We start from the raw sequence: 21,805 nt of genomic DNA, 5'->3' as shown, positions 1-21,805 counted from the left end.
CGACGACCTGTACTGTTCAATCCTCCCCATATCCACTCCACTACGCTGTGAGATAGACAAGGATAAAAGAGGAACTTGGGACTCCTCTCTCGTAACGCTCTCACATACCGTAAATTTCTATAGCGGCGTACGTCGCTATAGAAGTTAGTATATAGATATATATTTCAGTGAGGGGAGCCGCCAGCGAAAGGTCGCCTGATTTCACTCGGTATATTCCGATACGCGGCCGAGACTCGCCGCTCGCGCGGTGAAATTCCACGATAATGAGCGCGGCTGCCACTCGGTCGCGACTACACGTTCACAACAAGCAGCAAAGAGAAAGAGAGAGCGAGAGAAATGCCCTATAAAGTAGAACGGAAAGTCACGATAGAGTCAAAATGATGGCAAAATGGTCTAAAAATCGTCATCTTTCTTGCGTTCTGTCTGACAATAATGAGATGCGAATCTTTTTCGCCCTTGAGCGACCTTTGACGAATAAGTAGAAGGGCAATTTTATCGAGCGCATCCCCGCGGCCCCCGCTGTGTGGTCGACTGTGGTAGGTCCTATATTCTTTTTAGCCGCCTTCCTATGGGAAACGTGACACATTTTCACATAACTAACAAGACGGATTAAAAGAAAAGTCACCTGAGACGTGTTTTTAGACGAGATTTCACAAGACGGAAAAATTGTATGGACGTTTTGCCTTGCGGAAGGATGTTTCGCATTAGACATTTCCGGTGTTGCCTGGTTTTGCCTGAACATCCGCCCGTGTTGTTTCAAAAATGCGTCATTTGCGCTTTCTCATTCCCTTCCTCTCTCTCTCTCTCTCTCTCTCTCTTTCTTTCTTTCTCTCTCTCTTCTTCTTCTCTCCTTGAGAGCGTTTTAAAGGATTTCTGCGTACGATCGCGCACATATGTATCGCAGGTTATACAGTTTGCGGGAATTAATGGCTTACAAAAGGATCTATCTTATCACGTGTATCACTTAATAGAGTCAAGCGGCATGACGTTTTCGAAATTTATCGCGTCCGCTTAATCTATCTATCTAAATATACGCCCACCCAAATTTCTGCGCATTTAACGCTGTGACACGCAATCGCGAATGATTATGAATTCTCGGAAGGCGCTCTTTATATAACTGCGCCATGTGTTAATTCGGAGGACACTAGAAAAAAAATTAAACTCTAAGCCTCGTCATCATATCTCTGCGTCATCATATCTACATAAAATTTGCTCGTCTCTCTATAACGAAGATGTACCTTAATATTATCGTAATACAAAAAGTACATTTCGTATTATTTCGCTGTCTAAATAAAGCTTTTGCATATCGGTAGAAAATAATTAATAATAAATACATTATAGCTAACAAATGTGTTTTAAGAATTAAAATTTTCCATAGCGCAGTTCTCACGCGCGCGCGCACATATACACACACGTGTGCATAAATATGTGTAGTGAAGATGAGATATCCGTGAGCTCTGAAGTATAAAATAACGTGAGTGTTCCTCCCGATGAATCGTGTCATATCCGTTACTCCGTTTCCGAGAAGAATCACCGACTTAATCGGTCAAAGGCCACTAATAGCGATTCGCTTGCGAATCACATGCGTGTCGTTGCCCGAGATCTTATTTCTTAAAACACATCACGTCAGCTACGATAAAACGTATTTATTACATATAATATGTATTTCTTCATGCACGTACGAATTACCGTAGCGCCCAGCGCCTAGCGAACGCGAATCCGAAAGCGAGAACGTCTAGCGGTCGACATTTAAACGATTCATTCATCGCTCAAATAGAGTGCATTCTTTCACGTAGGGCTGCGTACAGAAACATCACCCGAGCGCTGAAAATCTATAGTGCACGTGACACATGCTGTAGGACTTTTAGCACTCGGATGCGTAAACGAATGCACCCATAACGTCATACGAGCGTTACGAATGAGGGACGGATGGTAACTTTCCGAGGCCTGACGCTAATACTATTTTAGAAGGGGCTCTTTTTTCTGACAGAACGGAAAACTACAGTGACGTGTCCAAAAATGATGAAAAAAATGATTATAAAAACTAACTTTTCTATCACGATTCAATCGTTTTCTCGTTATTTTAATATCATTATAATTTTCTGTTCTATCTAGGTAATGATAACATTTAAACATTAATATAACTTGAATAAAATGTATTTTATATTTATAATGAGTAATATTCATAAAAACTATAGAGAGATCTGTATGAAACCTCTCTATAGTTTTTATGAATGTTACTTATTATAAAAAAAAAAATATATATATATATATATATATATATATGTATATTTATATTCGTATATAGAGCATATGTCGAGACCATCGACATATATAGTACTGGATGGAGCATGCGGCAAGAGATTTTTCTTTGATCTTTTGTGTTGAATGACTTATTGTTGAAAAAGAGAGAAGTATAATAGCTATGGGCACGGATCTCTCCTCTTACTTCCTTTTCGGAAAAAAGTTGTAGTCCTTCGGGAACAGCTTCTGCATGCGATTGAGATTACGAGCGAGTAAGTAGATCCTTCCTACATGTCTCCGTCATCCCGGGGAAATGATTGACCCTTTGAAATCTCCTCATATCCTTGGCACGTTCGACGCTGACGCTTAAATCGGTCCAATAGATATCCCAGCTTGTTTTACAATTTTTATCGTTTTCGGACTACTTTTTCTTCTATTGCCCCGAAAATCGTACGAAAATAAAATTATTTTACGATATATAAATACGTAAAAAATTATTTTACTGTAATTATGTCTCGACTAACGGATTTTGCTATAGTCGAGCGTAGTTAAGTCCGAGTGATCTTGGGGGTCAAGATACTGTTCCGCCGCGGCCAATCCAACATTTGTGTCGTTGATTTAAATAAATCTCGAATAGAAATAGCAATCTATAGCATATATAACATAAATCCGTCCGTATTTAAAATTTCTAGCTATGAATGAAGCGTTTTCATTATGTACACTGGGCAAACTGTGTTAGAGAAATGTGAAGACTTAGCCGATGCAGGACATATAACACGCTCCTCTTGCATTCCTTCTGCTAGAGCAAAGGCATGCAGTTAGGAATAAGACCCTTCAAAGGCGGAGTCTGAGAAGCAAACGTTCCCCTTCGGACTTGTATTTTCGGGAAAAAAGAGGGTCCTTCCAAAATATGCCAAGGTCCCCCTTTTTAACTATAGTGGCGCCGATCTCACTGGTAAAAGGGAGGGTTCAAGTTAGTCGGGTTATTCAGGGTTCGTTTTACATTATTTTAAGAAAGTTTTTACACATATACGGTGGGAATTTCTACGACAATTACACAGAAATTTCCGCTTCGAGAAAGATCGAAACTGCAAGCAAGAAGAAAGTGTAGTCTCATTCTTTAACGCTTTTTCACGCATGAGCAATTCGTTATCCATATCATTCATGAACTTGTTTACATGGATTTCCGCGCCGCGATCGTAACGCGTCGAACGTAATATAAACAGGTCTGAATTCTCTCAATAAATCGACCTTGTAATGTAGAGGAATTAAGCGGCATTAGCTCCTTAACGATCTTAAATTGAAGAAATTGTTAGCCTTTATATGTATCTTAAAAACACTTACGTAGCATTTCCCGAACGTTCTGAGACGAAAGTATTAAAAGATTTAAGTATTATTAACATTTTTTACAATCTGGGATACACCGTGCATGTAACAAACTAAATTGTACCGAACTACGAGATATTTAAAATATCGTATTCTACCCACTATTGTCGACTCGATTTTTTATTCTCTCTCGGGCCCGCGGAGAGAAAACCAATCTCAGTATGTTTCAAAAACATTTTCTCGGAGTTTCTAGAGGGTACAGCTAGAACTTATAAGTATTATGACAATGCACCTTTCTATATCTTTCCTGGAAAATATATTTACGAAAGAAAACGCAATGCGATTAAGTGTAAGTTATTCCCTGTTATTTGCAAATACAGATGACAGTGATTGTAACAAAATATTTTGATAATTCTAAATGTTTTACAGATTAAAAAACTATTGATTGATTTAGTGTATTATTATTGTATTGTATTATTTATATATTTAGTATATTATTACAACGTGGATCACATCTCCGATAGAAGATAACAGAGAGAATAGAATTCCGTGAAAAAATCGCGGTTTTCGATAGGTTAATCTCATGCGTGTTACATGCAAATTACAGCATTGATGTTAAAGCAACTCATGGAGCAACAATGTATTTTATTTCGGTTTGCTACACAGGAAATGATGCAATCTTTTACGTCATTATTTGTCATACTTCTGCGTATTAAATGCAATATCTGTATAATTGTATCTATACTGTGAATGTATTATGACTAGTATACTTGTATCTGTTTACAAAATTCAGCGCAAAGTTAATGCGCGATGTATCATCACGGCGTTACGTTGCATTAACAAACGATGACATCATACACTGTGGTATGTCGTACGGGCATAAATTATCCTATTTCGATCCTGGTGTGACTCGCACTAAATTAAGGCGTAGTTAAGCGCGTTCGTTTCTGCAATATATTTTTATAAATCTTTCGTCTCCGGAATGAAGACTCAGAATCGTATGTTAATCGAGAAAGAAAACCTTTTGGAGCAGTATACACTAAAAAGTCTCTATAATATATTCGTTTCGTACGATTTAATAATTGACAATCCATCGAACAATTACGTTATCTGCTTGCGTTTATCGTAGAGTTCACAATCGTAATCACTCATTCACATATCGATCTTAAAATATACGATAAAATTACGTACAACTGCCGTTTCTTATAGCGATTCTTATATATGTATATATATATATATATACAACGTATAACTACCATTCCTTATGCATTTCTAACAGAATGCGTGCTTTGGATTTTCTTGAAGGAATTCTAAATACTCGCTCGTGCTATTTCATGAATTAACTGAAAGGTAAATGACGGTCTAGATAAACATTGCTATTTTAATTCCTATCTTGATCTTATATTTGCCTCTTATTTATATCTCGAAACCGTTATCTTTAATTCGATCTTCAACTTATTTTTATTCTCATCTTTTTCGAGAAGGAAAATAAATAGGTTGCGTTTCACAAATAATACGTGGTAATTATAAATCAGCTATCTAATCGTAAATAAATCTGTCAATGCGTAATCTATGCAAGTAAAAAATGATATTGACTGAAAGGTCGAGATAATATAAATTTAAAAACGTTCAATTACATTCCTTCTTTATAAAATTTATATTTTGATAATCCGCGTCAATTTTTCATAATAGTGCAATTAATTTGTAATATGATACACTATGAGGTATTATGTTTGCACTATACATTATATAACACTATTCGCTATAATACTGATCAGCAATTGATAATATAGTCGACCGATAAAATTTATCACACATACCTCACGATGATTTGAATAAGTACTTAAATAAACTTAAGTGCACATTTATTACGTTAAAAATTACAACGAAAGTTTCGTCCATGTTACAATGTGTAAATATATCAAATTGATGCGTTAATGAGTCATGTCATTCGCGTCAATTATTAAATTAGATCGTTGTGAACCGCTCTCATGCATACCGAACAACTGTACACGCCTAAATGTATCTTTGAATCGATTTTCTATCGCTGAACTGGCTGCACTAGTTCAGACGTTATTTTCTTTTTTACTTCACATTGGAAGGAAAAAGATAAACTCTGAGCCTAGCGCAGCCAGTTCAACAAAAAACGGATCTTTTATTACGATAGAGACTGATAAAACAACATGGCTCTCGAACATATTGTCTAACACGCGGACGTACAAAATTTCGCATGCGTGAGGTCACTATCTGTACATACGGCGAAATAATCGCATGGTAGATACGCGCCATGCTTCTCTGCTATTGTAATACAGTCTTATTATTTGTTTCAGTCGGATTTAAAAAGAGAATGGTTTGCTTATCGTTTCAAACACTAACAAATGTAATCGCACGTTACAGTCGTCCCTTTCTCAATCTCGATGCAGGTGTCGTGGTCCGTCTGTTCCGTGGATGATGTGCACGAGTCGTCTTTCTTCTTCAACTGTTTCTCCGCTATTACCTTTTTGATAAACCTGCATTCGGGAAACCACTTGACGTGCTCCTCCACAGGATTGTCAGTCGGTTCCCAGTTCTTCAAGCATCCCCCGCAGTAGAAACACATCGTTTCATCGGAGTGTTCGTAAAGGCCGCTGAGGTAGAAGAAACCGGCGGCCGCCAGGTCCTCTTTTCTTTGGCACACCGTATCGGGCCACGTGGCGAAGGAGTGTAATCTCCGCTCGTAGGAAGCGTATGTGGGCTGCTTCGAACCTAACACGTCGCCGAGCTTGGCCGTGAAATTCGCGTTCGTGGTGGAATCCCAGAAGACGGTGATTTCGATGTCCTCGTTGATCTCGGGCTTCATGGTTTCCTCCGTCGACGGATCGGTGTCTGAACTAGAATAAGGCATATACTTGACGCCGTAAAGCCCGCAGGTGTCTAAACATTTGGGCATTTTGGGGATCGTGCTGGGATCGGCATCGATTGGCACATTTCCGCAAGGGAGACTACGGACGAATCGGCATCTTCCGGACCAACGTTGGTGTTCCGCCATTGGGTCGTCGCCGTCTACCCATCCGGACAGGACGATCGAGCACATAAAGCACTTTACCGCATCGTTCTGTTTGGTATAGAAAAAGCCAGCGGCCGCCAGCTTCTTGGGATCGACGAACGGCACGGGCCAATCGCCGAAGGAATCCAACCTCGCGCTCTCAAATCGATAATCCGTGTAGTCCACATCGTCAGGCACCGTTGATTTCGCGGTCAAAGTCGGTACGTCATATGGCTTCTTCTTGTCCCAATCCTTGTGTCCGATTCGATCCAGTTCCATCATTTTCCTCGGGCGCAACGTCTGCTTGCGCAAAAATCTGCGGGGGAAAAAAAGGCAAAACGTGACTTATGGTACAAATTCCTCGGTACGGGTAGCCTGCGTTTTTGCGAAACCCTATTTTATGTCAATTTATGAGTCACGCTATGTGTTGGCGGTACCGACATTCCTTTCTCATTGTCATTTGGGAATAGCATGCGTGAGAACCTACTAAGATAGAAAAGGTAGATAAAAGAGAGAGAAACAAGTAAGATCTTTCGCTCTCCAAAAAAAAGGTAAGAGATTATCGTGGAATTTGAAGCACGATCACGGAGCTATTAAGAATTGTATGAATGATGGGATTGAGAAGAGGCAAATCTATTTGACTGTAGGCGTGAGGGACGTGAGTAAAGTAAATATTCGTCCCGTCTGAATTGCCCTTTACCGACTCCGATCTCTCGCTCTGTATCTCTCTCTCTCTCTCTCTCTCTCCCTTTTACAAAAAAACGCATTCCACAGCCTCGACAGTCTCGACACGCATGCACGCACGCAATGCCCCAGCCTGGAAACACCACCGCGCATCTATCTCAACGCTGGGATTTTTCCTTTCGAGATATTACCACCCACGGGGTGATGGAAAAGCGTGTTGACATTGAGCGAAATAACTTGAAGGGATCGAGATAAATAGATGAACGTACGCTCGCATAAAGCTGTCGTTCAGCATTTAAGTATATCTTCACGTTTTCATCCGAAAGTCATCGTTGAAAGCGTTAAAAACGCGTTTCGAATCGGCAGAGACAATTTCACTCACGAACGTCCACTTCGTTACTGCGGCAAATAAATTATTACGCGATTAAATATAAGTATTTACCCGCCTTATATTTTCAGGAATGCACAAGTTCTTAATAATACTAGGAAGGATTATCAATGAAGAGCGTCATGGAAAAGATAAGAGGATCCGGAAGCGAACGCGGCGTTCTGAAACCGCTGTTGTGCAATATAAGCGGAAACCCATTTGTAACGCACTATTAATAGCGCTGAATCCTACGACGAATTATGTAATATTACATGGAATTTTTTAAAGACCCGAACTTACTTAACTTACTTCTCGTCGTTTCTAAGGCAATATTAGTCCTCTGTATGCAAATTAGATTGAGAAATACAGAGGGTCTAATATAGATAATAAATAAATAAATAAAAAATAATAATATTATATAATTATTAATTATTATAATTAATTTAAATCTAACTGAAAAATTTGTATATATTTAAGAGAACCTAATACATAGATAATAATTAATAATTGACAATTAATTCCTTGTATACAAAAGGTAGCATTAAAGCTGCAATTGAAGTGAAGTTTTTATTAAGATAAGCGTTCGCTGCTTTATTCTATTTTTTTTTTTTTCAATAATGGAAAGATTAACCGTGAAATCTCATGTCGGAATTTCATAATCTTCCAGTAATTTCGTAGGTCATGCTTGAAACTTGGTGGACAAATTTTCCATAAAAGCTCGAGATTATCGTTATCTATAAAGGCGTATCATTGATAAATTCCAATTATCGGAAAAAAATAAATAAATAAAACGTCCACTCGAGTTGGCGTGCTCGTCCTATCAGATGACTTTTTAACAATCGCTGTCGCTAGGGAGTCATAGATGCGATAGAACGAGCCCAACAACTGATGATGCCTGAGGTTGATGAGCCAAATGACCTTTACCGATACTTCAGGTAAAACATTGAAAAAAACATTGTTAAGATAAGATACGGTACCGATAGGATTTTCTCGTTAACGTTATTGCAACTGCCGCGACGACGCGACGTCTCCGAGATAACAAAAAAATGCCTCTTTTTGGAGCACAAAAACGAGACTAATCGTTTCCTACAGTTTTTTTTTTTCGGCGTTGAACGTTTAAGTTGCTCTATCGCGTTACAATTTTGAGAACGTTGCACTTAAAGTTGCAAAAAAGGCTATATTAATTCTAATTATAACATATAACATTATATCATATATTATATTAATTAATATCAACTATATTAATTTATTTTGCCACAATTATAACATGTAATGTTGGAGAAATGATATTGAAATCAAAATTGAGTATGCTTTAGTCTTAAAAAAAAACTGTATGTCGATTATAATTAACACCGCGCGAATACCGTGGATCTTTTAAGGCACACACAGTCGATTTTTCATTTTTGATTCCCACCGGGCTTCAGCGCTTTTAAAAAAGAAATGGAATAGTTCCGGCCTATGTAGATATAGAAATCACTTTTTTGAAACCTTAAAGATGATACATGAATTTTTATAGATTTCTTTGTAACACAGAAAAACCCTTTGAACTTAACAAAGGATTGGCAGGATATATCCGGGTGAGTGTTCCAAAAACAGCGTCCGTGCAGTGTTAAGAAAATATTTATGATTAATGTAAGGTTTGCGTCAAAGTTGCGACTTACATAAACCATTAAGAATCTGCCAGACCTTTTCAAATATTCAAACTTAAAGGTTTTCCAGATCGTTGGATATTGATCTGGTAATTATTAACATAATTTAAAAAATACTTGGTAGATTCTTAATAGTAGGTATATGTAAGTCGCAACTTTGACGCAAATAGACTCTGTATTAATCATAAACAATCTCTTTAATTATAATCGCTACGAAAAACTTCTTTTAAGGGCAGAAAGTTGTAACAACTTTTAACGTACTTCATTTTGACTGCAATAAAATTTTTCCAACATTACATATTATAATTGACAAAATACATTAATAGCTCTTTCTTTACAACTTTAATCGCAAATTTCTCTAAATTGTGGTAAAACAATTTGGTAAATGAGATCACACATTCAGCATTAAAAAAGCTATGAGAACTGATTACGTTCGTTATACTTTTTTTTTTTGGTTAAACGGGTGTGACTAAGGGTCAAAGCACATAACATGGCGTAGCGATATACGACGGTCGTAGTCCTCGACCTGACAGATCAGGATACGCCAAAGCTTGTGCGTTACTTACGTCCACGACTACGACTGTTATATGTGCTTTGGCCCTAAGGCTACATTCGATCGAAGTACACATGTGCATGTATACTTCGGTACATGTGTACTTCAATGTCCTTAAGAACTAGGTATCTGCAGCCGAGATCCCCCAGCTCACGGGCCCTTCGGATTTCGGATCGATCGCCCTTCGGGCAGCCAGCTGCTGCTCCGACATTCCGCTAAAACCTCTCACATCTGCTTCCCTTTGAATCGTAGTAGGGATCACGTGCCACGATGATCTCAGAATGATCTCACCGCGACGAAAATTTGCCACACGGCAAGAGAGAAGTGTGGTAAACGAGAGAGAGAGAGAGAGAGAGAGAGAGAGAGAGAAAAAAAGGACAGAATGTGCGAGACAGACAGAATGAGGACTTCTGACGGCGATCTGAGCTACCAATGGCAAGGGGAAGGGGGAAGACAACAGTAAGGAAAAACTAGAAGAGTCTGCATGTATGATACCAAGCTGCGTCTTTGTATACGAAAGAAGAAAGGCACGGCGCCAGTGTTCCGAGGCGGTCTATGCGTGTTTTTCACGAATTATTCACGCGTCTTCCTCTGACAATTCACAAACGCGCTTGAACCGTTCTCAGTTTACGAGCGGAAATGAGAAAAAAAGTAGTTAATGTGCCTCAGGCGGCACAAAGTGTCACGGAGACAGAAAGAGAGACCGACCGAGACCGACGGGAGACCGATTCTTCGCGAAATTTCACGATGGGGTTTATCGGCGTTGACACGAGGACATCGTGGACGATAACGGAGGAAAAACGGGGGATTAGGAGAGGAGGCTGGGAGAGCAATCTTATCTATCGCGACAACCTTTTCTCCCGCATTCGCCATCGCCGACTTACCGCTGAGCCGCGCGTCGTCGCCGCTCCTCTCCTCCTCCTTTCGCGATTCGGTGATCGCCCTCGCTGGAAAACGTCGGAACTCCCCCAAAGGTACCGGCGTGTTCCGTCACCCCGGTCTTCCAGGTCTACCCGCGGCTACCCGTTATCTACGAAGATCCGGTTCCATTCGCAGTTCCTCACTCAGCTGGTCGGAAGTGTCGGAACAACGAGGCCCGTGTCTCGGTCTCGACTCGATTTGACGTGCCGCGAAGCAACGATCGTGACTGACGCGCGGGGAGCAATCCGAAAAGAAGTGCCGGGAGGCCGGGACGCCGTCGCCGCCGAATCTCGCGTTCGGAACAAAGGGAAAGGGGAGGGAGAGAGAGAGAGAGCGAGAGAGAAAGAGAGATAGGGAGCGCGACGCGGGAAACGGGGAAGGGAGGGACAATTTCCAATCCCGGCACGTGGAAACCTGAAAACAGTCGGGGCTGTCTAGGAGGCTAGGTCTAGGGCTGTCCTCATCGAGTAGTTGACTAAACTTGTCAGTAAGAAATGAGTAAAACCGTACCCGAGCAACAAAGCAATCAAAGCATACCGCCTTACCCGGCTACCACAGGCGCCGCTTACCGCTGGCGGCCGGGCCGCCCGTCCATTCCATCGGCCAATATCTTGCACGGCGTGCGGACCCGGACAACGACAACCACCGGACATGGCCTGCACGCCCGGCCCGGCGCGGGGCAGCTCCACCGAAGGGCGAGGGCGGGATAGAGGAATCAGGGAAGGGAGAACATATTGGTTGCGGACTTACATACTATTCGTAGGAACTGGTAGGAACTGTTGGGAGGCCCTACGAATAGGTGCTGGGAAACTAGGGCCGCACTAAGGGTGGTTTTATTGCCATTAACTTTTTAAATTTGTGGCGAACTTTTGGCCAACGCAAGAATTATTCGACGTGAAAATTCTAACACATTTTTTTTCTCTAAAAGGGAAAAATTCGATTTTGCTTTTGCGAAGAAATTTAACGCTCGAAGCTTCTTTGAATTGGGAATCACGTGATATTAAAAATGTAAAATGTAAATCTGTTATTTTTTTTAATGAAGGAAAATCTGATTTGTTATTGCGGAGAAATTTCGCTCAGAGCTTCTTTAATATTAGGAAGAAATGCTTTATATATCAACGCCAATTGCGGAAATATTGAAGAAAATGTAAAGCGTTAATTTTTTTTTAAAGAAAAATCTGATTTGGTTTTACGGAGAAATTTAACGCTCGGAGCTTCTTTGATACTGAGAAAGGACGTTTTGTGTTAACGCCAATTGCGGGAATCGCGTGATATTGAAGGAAATGTAAGCGGAAACCGTCAACTGCAATGGGCGCGGTTATCTGAGTACGTGTTTGAGTGTCGCGGTGTAATCAAGTCCAGGAATGCGACTTGATAAAATTCTATGGTCAACGACAACACGTCACTTAAAAGAAAAAAAAAGGGGGAATAACTCAATAAGAAATACGTGTGTAGAAATTCTCTTATTATTTTAAAAAGTGTGTACACGACATGTGACATCGACTACGCGACGGATTTCTATGACTGCAATGCTACACGCGATCGTAAAACTGTACATAAAATATTTTCTTCGATATCCTACATAACAGTTCGCCTATCTACAGCTAATTATTATACGTTTTCATTTCGTAGACACTGGCGATATCACATTTATATTAAATCTCTATCGACTATCTTGCACCTGCGTTCTAAATGAAATTGTACGAATACGAAGGTACTTGATTCTTCATTCATTTCTTTGGTACGATCCTGGCCGAGTTCGCCCTCTCAAGCTTACAGTGCTAAGACTAGCAATTAGTATGGATATATCTATGTATATTACTTCTGATTTGTTTGTTTCTAAAATGATCGAATCGACAATCGTCTGTCGTTTCGATCACTTTATGTTGCTTGTACTCACCCTCGACAAACGCAACAGCACTGATTTCTATATAGCTTTGGCCATTTTATCTGCGATATATATTATCAGACCACATACTTTATCGCGACGCGACGATGTGGGGACTATCAGCATTTAAGCGAGATTGTGTCTCTTTTGTACGTGTCCTGATAAATATGTTTTAAGCAACATCATTTAAATTACAATAGCTTCGTCTCGTCGAAAGACTTCGACTCGTATATCATCAATATAGCTCTACTTAAATAAACGATATCGTCAACTGGCACTTTGTATCGACTGGATTATATCTTTCGATTGTGATGTATCTAACGTACGAAGATATTAATGCAAACAATATAGCAGTTATATCTTCGAGCCAACGATCTTAATACAATATTAGAGTAATATTCTGCGAAGTTAACAACGATAGTGATAGCACTTATCTGTAAATCTGTAAAAACTGTCGATAACACGGATAACAATTATTATAGGTCGATAGTGTCAAGCCTATGTAATCAATTGCAACTATTATTGGTTTGTTCAAGCTTTTTTTTTTTTTTAATACTTTTCCACTTTTATAGTCACGATATATCCAATGAAATATCTTGTCGCGTAATATGCATTGTTAAGTGTTATTGTCATTTTCAAAATAAAAAAATTAATACAAGAAAAAGAGTCGCTATAAGAAGAGCACTTTGTAATGGATCGTTATAAACTGAGCAGTTTAGCAGTTTAGTTCTACCTTTGCTCATAAAAAAAAAATTGATAATTAAAAGATATTTGTATGTAAAATACATAAAATAAATAAGTTGAATGAAAAAACGGCTCGAATTCGAGATTTTTTAGTGGTTCTCACCCAATTTTCGTCACATTTTCAGAGGCCTAGCTTAAGGTAGCGCTGGATTATGCGCGACTCATGATTCATGATTTGCCATTCATTATTTGCGACTGATAATGGATTCGTGGTGTACTGTGCGTATTGTGCAACTCCATACATAAACAAATCGCGCATCACCACGAACTGTCTGACTCATGATGATTCGTGTCTTTTGATGTCATCGAAAACTGTTCCGCTGTTCCCATGCAAATCTCACACGCATAGCGAACTATAAATCTCGAACCATGAATCGCGCTTGGTTTGGCGCTTATGTGTATAATCTAATTTAGGACAAGAAAATACGGACGTAAGCACGAATCCCCAGTCTACATAACGGACAGCTCGCAAGGGCCGGTGCGCAGTTGTTGCACGTTGCTAAGTGTCCACAAGGTAAAAATACTACGGCTAGTTCGTGATCCATACAAACTTTGCATAAACGAGCCTCCTTCAATTTTCTGTTTTCCTCTCGCAAAGATACTGAAAGAAAGCGACGCACAATTTTTAATGCGGCATACATGTGTGTCGCATCTCTTTCTAAAGCCGGTTCTACAATCAGTCGGATGTCGGAACGCAGCCGATGATCCAATGACAGAATTTCTTTTTCAAAGACGAATTTTCCTCATCCGACATACGACTGATTGTAGAACCAGCCTAAGAGATCAGATTACGTATACGTTTGATGTAGAGGGCATGCGGGATAACTACACACAGGATATCTTTCAAACAAAAGAAAATATTGTATGAAGAAATTATATCAGTTAATCCCAGGAATAAGTTTGCGCTGATAACATTCATAAAAGATGCATCTTAAGACGCGATAGTGTCTGATACCGATTCGTAGAAAAATGGCATGTAATTGATTTCACAGGTCGTATATAATACCAAATAATAATATATGATATTATTTATCTGTTACTTACTAAGATCATCTGATTCATTATCCGTTCTCTTTCCGGGGTCGCTTTCGAATGCGTCAGATTCCTGTGTACTATTTTTATTGGCGGAATTATTAGTCATTTGCATAGTGACTTGATTAAATAAGTTGTTCAATTCCGAGGTTGGTGAGTTAGAAGTACTGTTGTCGAGCCTAGAGAAAAATAAACGCGATTCTCAACGATTCGATTATATTTCCAATCACAGGCAACATGCCGCATGCTGTGTTTCACATACCTATTATCCTCTTCCATAACTTGATCGTGTAGAACATCTTGTATGAGTTGTACAACATCTGTATACGGTTTGCCAATTCTCTCCATTCTTTTCTTTAGAGCTCTCTTTACTCTGCCTACGTGCAACCCAATTTCAAGAGCAGCCTATATTTAAAGTCATATAAATTAATTAACCTTTATTATTAGGAATATAAATTATGTTTTTAAATCACTGACGAAGATCTACTTTGTTTGATATAGAGTTTGAATTATAAAAACATTGCATAATTTTCTCTAATTTCAATGTAACTCATAATGTATATAAATTTAATCATTCTACTTGCCTTGGCTGGAGCTGTTTCTAAGAGCTTTTCAACCGCTGCATTTGTTATCGATACGCTGGGTTGTAAAACTGTCGAAAAAGGTGCTTCTGTAGTACCTACTGTTGTATCTAGTTCTCTAAGTTGTGAAACCGTGGGAAAAGATGCAACTAAAGTTTCTTCTACGACATCAGCCACAGATGCTACCATATCTGTTTCGCCAGATTGTGAAGTCGAGGAAAAAGATTCAACTGAAGATTCTATAGGATTATCTTCTTCCGATACGTCAGTAAAAATCTGTGTACATACATAATAAAGTTTAAAAAATGATACAGTGTAAAATGTGTATAAAGCATTACAATTATCCACTTAAATTAATTCACAAAACCGCAAAAGAAGATGGAATAGGATAATTACCGAAAAATCCAAAGGAGTTCTATTATTAATGCAATATCTGACAAATTCATGTCCACGCACAAGATTTACAAAGACACAATGTGAAAACCACCGTGCGTGTTCAACCCACACATCATCCGTTGGTTGCCAATTTCGTAGTCCTCCGTCGCAATGGAAACACCTAACTTGGTCTTCATATCCTAGTACCAAATGCACAAGATTAATTACTAGAATGAACATCTTTCCCAGCTTCCAGCAAGCGACACAAGTCGACACAAACATTGTTCTATCTCTCATCTTTGTTGGTAATGAGTAATGAGTAACAAAGATAAAACGATACTTGTGTCGACTTGTATCGCTTGCTGGAAAGCTCCCCTTATAAAGTCTAACAATTTAAAAAAATAAATATAATTCTAACCGCTGTAATAGAACCCAGCCTCAGCTAACATCTCGGGGGTTTGGTTAAGATTTTTCGACCATCCCCTGAAGGTCTGCAATCTTTTTTCATATGTTGCATATTCTGGCCTTTGGGGTGCCTTATGTTTCTGTATTCCTAATTCTTTCATGTTCGTTATAGCCTCAGGCATGACTCTGACCAGTCCTAATAGATCTATCAAAACAAAGTCAAAATAAAAACAGTCAGTAATTGACATTATGCAAGGTTGATAAGTTTGAGAAGCAAAATTGAATATTTATACGTCTCAAGCATTACTAAGATAACAATATACCATCTCCTGTGTCCCGTTTCATATAGAAATCGCAATTTGGAAAACTCATTCTGTGCGCGCAATCCGGATCGTCACCAGGTTTCCAATTCATTAGAATCCCTCTGCAAAATGCGCATTCCACCTGTTATTTGTACAAAATGTTATGCAAGCGTAAAACATTATTGGATAATATACACAGAACCTTACAATGTGCAAGTATCTCGACAACTTGTAGCAAGTCTGCACAATCAATTTATAACAATCTCGATAATATATATCAGAGCAACTCCTTTACCACATCTTTGCTTTGAAGATAGTAAAATCCTGCCAAGGCCAGCTGCTCCGGATGGACAATACTGGTAATCGGCCAAGTTTTAAACGACTGTAGCCTTTGTGCAAAGGTGCCGTACTCCCTCGAGGGATCCGTCAGGCTCTGCGGTACGTCCGGGTCGTCCTCGACACCGCTGGAACGTTGCGGATCCGGCGGCGATTGGCGATGCGCCGTCGATTCCCCAGCGGCATTGTTGTCATTGTCGGCTGTCCCCAGTATCAACGGGACGTTGCAGGTGCTGGTTGGGGCGAGGACGAAGGGGCAGTTGGGCGACTTCAGTCGATGACGTACCATAGCTTGGTCACCGTAGTTCCAATCGGATATCCTCGTGCCGCACAGGAAACACTGCACCTCCAGGATGTGCCCGGTGTAGTAGAATCCCGCTTTCGCGAGTCGCGCCGGATCGATCGCGGCGTTCGCCGGCCACTCGCGGAACGTCCTGAGCCTCTTCTCCTCGACGTTCATCCTCGCGGAATCAGATTGTCGCCTGGCATCGACGGGGCGCGCGCGATCAGCAAATTATCGACTCGCTGACCAACGCCGACGTCCTCGGCGAGTGGTATCGCTGAAACTTTAACGAGTTACAACAATTTTGCTGAATTGTTGAACACGCTACGAGCAGGAAACGCGGACCGAGTAACTCCGACTATCGAACGAGATTAAAATGTGCGAAAATCAAATTTTTTCTGTCTGATAAGACTTCTTCCCCGGACTCCCGGACTTCCCGAGCGACACAAAACAGATACGCACAACGTTTGTAAACTCGAAAGGTCGAGTGAGCGAAAAACTTGAGTCGTCTTTTTCTGATGAGTTTCGGAACGCACTGATATTAAAAAAAAAAAATGCAAAATTTAAATTACGAATATGCGATGAATTATGTATGCATATATGTATGTACATACATAAATACGCACGTTCAAATATGTTAATGTATTATGATTATGACAATGGCTGCAAGATGTTTTGTATTTTTATCATATTTCGTGCGTTCCGGAAATCATCGAAAAATATCTCAATTCTCTGTGCGCTTGATGGAGATTTAAAAAAGTTTGTTCTTATAGCCGTATGATGTCCTATTGGAGAGAAGGAGAAAGAAGACAGGAATAGAAAATTTAACCACAAAGAACAGACCTGAATACTTTAACCCGTAAACAGTTTTTAAAATACATTTATTTACCTTGAGAAGCGAGAAATGGAGCAATGAAGATATGATCTTTCCGAGAAATGTAGGAGCAAGGAACGTCACAAAAAATACATGTAAATACATATACATATGTAGAGAGGGCAAAGGTGAAATATGATAATACCTAACCTATTGAGAGAAACCATCTTGCGCTGACAGATCTGACCGAGATAGCGGCTGCACAGTAGGATATTTCTTTTTCAATAAACAGATCAATAAATAGAATATTATTTATTATGGGAATGGCAATAAGATTGACTAAGGTACGTTACAATTAATTGAAATATATACATTTAAGATTATATGTGCTCTTTGATGTAAATTTAGTCCTTTTAAAAAGTGTGTTATTTACAAAGCAGATTGTGCAACTTGTGCATGTAATCTACTTTGCATTGTAGTAGTAATAAGTAGTATATCAGATAAAGTGATTTATTATTTATTAATCAAAGTATGAGTTATACTTTTTAATGCATATTTTTAGAATTAAAAAAAGTACTATTTTTTCAAGTTTGTGTTTCTGAGTTTAATTGAAACCATGCAGGAAGTATTTTAAATATAATTTTTTTCTTTTTTTTTCTTTAGATGAATTTCTTAAGCAGGCGTTTGTACAGTTCTAAGGTGAGATTAAATGATGTTGTAATAGTCAGTGCTGTACGTACTCCAATGGGCTCGTTTCTCGGATCTCTGTCAAACGTGACGGCTACTAAGCTTGGTGCGGTAGCTGTACAAGTAAGGATTTGACACAGACACTTATTATTAACATTTATAATTAAGCGCATGAATTATAAATCATGAGATTATGTTATTTCATTAGGCAGCCATCGAAAGAGCTGGTATCGCCAAGGAACAAGTTAAAGAAATATATATGGGCAATGTCTGTCAAGGTTTCTTGGGTCAAGCACCAGCGAGACAGGCTGCATTATTTGCAGGTCTTGAAAATGTATTTTTTATCACAGTTGATAATCATATTTCACAACTTTTTTCTAATAATAATAATAATAATGAGAAAAAGATGATTTTTTTAGCAGATCTGTGTGAAATTACGATATGTTATTGAAATTCACATATGCATTTCTTTACTATAGAGCGTTAATGAGATTAATGTGTTTGTGTTATTTTAGGTCTTCCAAGTTCAACAATATGTACAACAGTGAACAAAGTTTGTGCGAGTGGCATGAAAAGTGTCATGCTGGCTTCTCAATCTTTGCAATGCGGCCATCAAGAGATTGTTCTAGCCGGTGGTATGGAATCTATGTCTAATGTGCCGTATTATTTAGCACGTGGCGAAACTCCATACGGTGGAGTAAAACTCCAGGTTGAGCTATATTCCTTCTATTATTTTTTCCTATTAGTTTATATATGTATGTGTGCATGCATGCGTGCATATATAGAACAGAAATTTACATTTACATTAATATAAGTAATTAACACTCCAAAAAATTAAACAGGATGGCATTGTGTTCGATGGATTGACTGATGTTTACAATAAATGTCATATGGGTAATTGTGCCGAAAACACGGCTAAAAAACTCAATATCACTCGTCAACAACAAGATGAATATGCTATCAGTAGTTACCAACGCAGCGCGGCAGCTTATGACAATAACGTATTCAAAGATGAACTTGTATCCGTTAGTGTGCCTCAAAAAAAGGGCAAACCAGATGTGACTTTTACTGCGGATGAAGAATATAAAAGAGTCAACTTTGAGAAGTTTGGCAAATTGAGCACAGTTTTCCAGGTAAAATGACACTCTGCTAATTTATTCATATCTATGAATAATTTTGTCTAACTCTTACTATATATATATTCTCTACATGTATTCTTATTTATATATGCAGAAAGAGAATGGTACAGTGACAGCTGGAAATGCATCCACTCTAAATGATGGTGCCGCTGCTTTAATTTTAACGACAAGCGACGTTGCTCAAAGACTGAATCTCAAGCCTCTGGCCAGAGTTGTCGCTTTTCAGGACGCAGCAACGGATCCTATAGATTTTCCGATCGCACCGGCTCTTGCTGTGCCATCGGTAAGTTGTTCACTGTTGCATATAACTAGACGGAGACTTTTTTCTGGAATAGGAATAATACCACAAGTTTTTGTTTAGCTGCTTCAAAATGCTGGAGTTAATAAAAACGATATCGCTCTGTGGGAGATTAATGAGGCATTTAGCGTGGTGGTCGTGGCAAATCAGAAATTACTCGACATCGATCCGGCCAAGGTAAACGTTCATGGTGGTGCCGTTTCGCTTGGACATCCCATAGGGTAAGTTATTAGAGTACATTTTATTATTCCGAATGCCTTTAATGTATATTAAAAAATTAATAAATAATGAATCTTACAGCATGTCAGGAGCACGTATTGTAGTACATTTGGTGCATGCTCTCAAAGCTGGAGAAAAAGGCGTTGCGTCGATTTGCAACGGGGGCGGCGGTGCATCATCAATCCTGATTGAAAAACTGTAAGTTCGCAAATCATCAACAATGGCTGCCATTTCAGTTTGTACGAACCGGACAATCTTTCTTTATTATCGATATGAATCGTGATAAAAAAAAGAAATTATTTTTACACTGTAAAACTATCAAACAATATTGTAGGTGAAAAGCTTTATAGCTTTTCTTATTTGTATAAATAAGATTATTGTTATATAAAATAATATTTTACATTTTTCTACAATATATATGTATATATAAAATAACTTCTAAATCAACATATGGAAATATATTTTAATAAAAATGTTATTTTTTATTATATATTTTTACTGTATATTTTATTGCTGTTCAAAGCGTCTCGTTGCGTTGTGTACTTTATTACATTAATATACGGAAATAAACTCTTTTACATCGACAGTTCGATTGATATTATCGACTTTTCAATTAAACTGTAATATGCAAAAGAGATTTCTCAAAAGAGGAAGTATATTGTATGATTTTTAGGTATCATCCGATATCTTCTCCACCAAAATTAACGTTGTACACGAAAAGCCCGTGTCCGCTTTGCGATATTTTAAAAAACGAGCTGCGTACACATTTTGCTGGTCGTTATCAATTGGAAGAAGTTGACATCGCCGCGCAAGACAACGAACACTATTTTAAATTGTATAGGTACGATATACCAGTCCTCTTTTTAGAAGGTCAATATCTGTGCAAACACCGGTTAGACGCTGACTTGTTAGAAAGGAGACTTGATGAATTGGTTTCAAGGAAAGATAAACGCACACATTGATAAGATGCTAAAGGATCATTATCATGCATATACAAATTTTGCAATTTTACTATATATATGTGTACATATTATATACAAAATATATATGAAAATTACGTGCTGTTTTTGTGGACTGTGTAATTTTGATAAAGTTTGAAAAGCTTCGCAAAATATTTTTATAATGTTTTGTATTGTATTAATGAATAGCACTGTTCAACAAAAAAATACGCAAGAACAAAGATAATAGTTTTTAATAGTTCTTTAGACTTAAATATGATCCCGTTTACCAAATTGCTCTATCTACGTCATCATTTTGAGATTAATTTAGCGCCTAGCGAAAGAGCTTTGCTGACAGAATGTATTGTATTCAACAAGTTATAGGAAACAATTACCCTCGTTCTTAGCTCGAAAGAAAAAGTCATTTTTTATATAATATTAATATACGATGGTTCTTTAGTCAAATAAAGAGCAGATCGATCTATCTTTTCCGATTAATAAATCATTTCATCTCTCATTTGATTTTTCCACGTATTTTTTTTTTCGAATAGGTCCATTTGTTTTAATAATCAGCCTCGTTTAAATGATTGTAGGCTGTAAATTTATGACTACGCGGTTGCACCTGAGCCGATAGGTCCAGCGATTGTCCGCAAACGGCATCGCTCGAGTCTGGACCCGGAGGCTCGACCAATCTCGATGCTTCCACGTCCGCCTTCGCGTCCGTTTTCTCTCTCTCTCTCTTTCTCTCTTCGTTTCGTCCCATCCCTTTGTCCCCCTTCTGCAACAAGGAGACCATGAAGCAGCACGATGGCCTCTACGATTCCGTTGTCCGATTATTATTATTTCAATTAAATTATCGGATATCAGTTGTTCAATAAGTTACCATCCCGACAATCGTTTTCATTGAATTGAATCGCGCGACATTCCCCTTTGTTTAAATGGGGCGGAATCGAAAAATTGATACAAAATCTCGATAAATTGGAATTCTGATGGTT

General features: G+C 38.7%; 3 protein-coding genes across 5 annotated transcripts; 1 reads left to right on the top strand and 2 right to left on the bottom strand.

Moving 5' to 3' along the window:
• Nucleotides 1-4,195: 4,195 nt before the first annotated feature.
• On the bottom strand, nucleotides 4,196-12,756 carry LOC112457485 (death-associated inhibitor of apoptosis 1-like). Of its 3 annotated transcripts, none has more exons than XM_025020588.1 (2): nucleotides 12,670-12,756; nucleotides 4,196-6,911 (listed from the first exon to the last, which is right to left on the bottom strand). In XM_025020588.1, the coding sequence occupies exon 2, from the start codon at nucleotides 6,875-6,877 to the stop codon at nucleotides 5,942-5,944; it is 936 nt and encodes a 311-aa protein (XP_024876356.1). In that variant the 5' UTR covers nucleotides 6,878-6,911; nucleotides 12,670-12,756; the 3' UTR covers nucleotides 4,196-5,941. The 3 variants fall into 3 exon arrangements, with proteins under 3 accessions (XP_024876356.1, XP_024876355.1, XP_024876353.1); XM_025020587.1 differs by lacking the exon at nucleotides 12,670-12,756 and adding an exon at nucleotides 10,733-12,124; XM_025020585.1 differs by lacking the exon at nucleotides 12,670-12,756 and adding an exon at nucleotides 7,549-8,003.
• Nucleotides 12,220-17,279, bottom strand: LOC112457483 (baculoviral IAP repeat-containing protein 7-A-like). Its single transcript, XM_025020583.1, has 8 exons — nucleotides 16,392-17,279; nucleotides 16,118-16,238; nucleotides 15,808-15,999; nucleotides 15,411-15,589; nucleotides 15,018-15,290; nucleotides 14,696-14,838; nucleotides 14,446-14,612; nucleotides 12,220-14,002 (listed from the first exon to the last, which is right to left on the bottom strand). The coding sequence occupies exons 1-8, from the start codon at nucleotides 16,890-16,892 to the stop codon at nucleotides 13,812-13,814; spliced, it is 1,767 nt and encodes a 588-aa protein (XP_024876351.1). The 5' UTR covers nucleotides 16,893-17,279; the 3' UTR covers nucleotides 12,220-13,811.
• Nucleotides 17,280-17,529: 250 nt separating this feature from the next.
• LOC112457484 (acetyl-CoA acetyltransferase, mitochondrial) lies at nucleotides 17,530-20,260 on the top strand. The gene is made up of 8 exons (XM_025020584.1): nucleotides 17,530-17,873; nucleotides 18,193-18,339; nucleotides 18,425-18,539; nucleotides 18,732-18,925; nucleotides 19,059-19,349; nucleotides 19,450-19,638; nucleotides 19,717-19,874; nucleotides 19,954-20,260. The coding sequence occupies exons 1-8, from the start codon at nucleotides 17,847-17,849 to the stop codon at nucleotides 20,072-20,074; spliced, it is 1,242 nt and encodes a 413-aa protein (XP_024876352.1). The 5' UTR covers nucleotides 17,530-17,846; the 3' UTR covers nucleotides 20,075-20,260.
• Nucleotides 20,261-21,805: the final 1,545 nt, after the last annotated feature.

Source organism: Temnothorax curvispinosus, unplaced genomic scaffold (assembly GCF_003070985.1).
Source record: "Temnothorax curvispinosus isolate PA1 unplaced genomic scaffold, ASM307098v1 QBEX01007785.1, whole genome shotgun sequence".
Taxonomy (NCBI): Eukaryota; Metazoa; Arthropoda; class Insecta; order Hymenoptera; family Formicidae; genus Temnothorax; species Temnothorax curvispinosus.
Note: the sequence above shows the minus strand (reverse complement) of the source record. Positions and strands in the feature narration are given on the sequence as shown.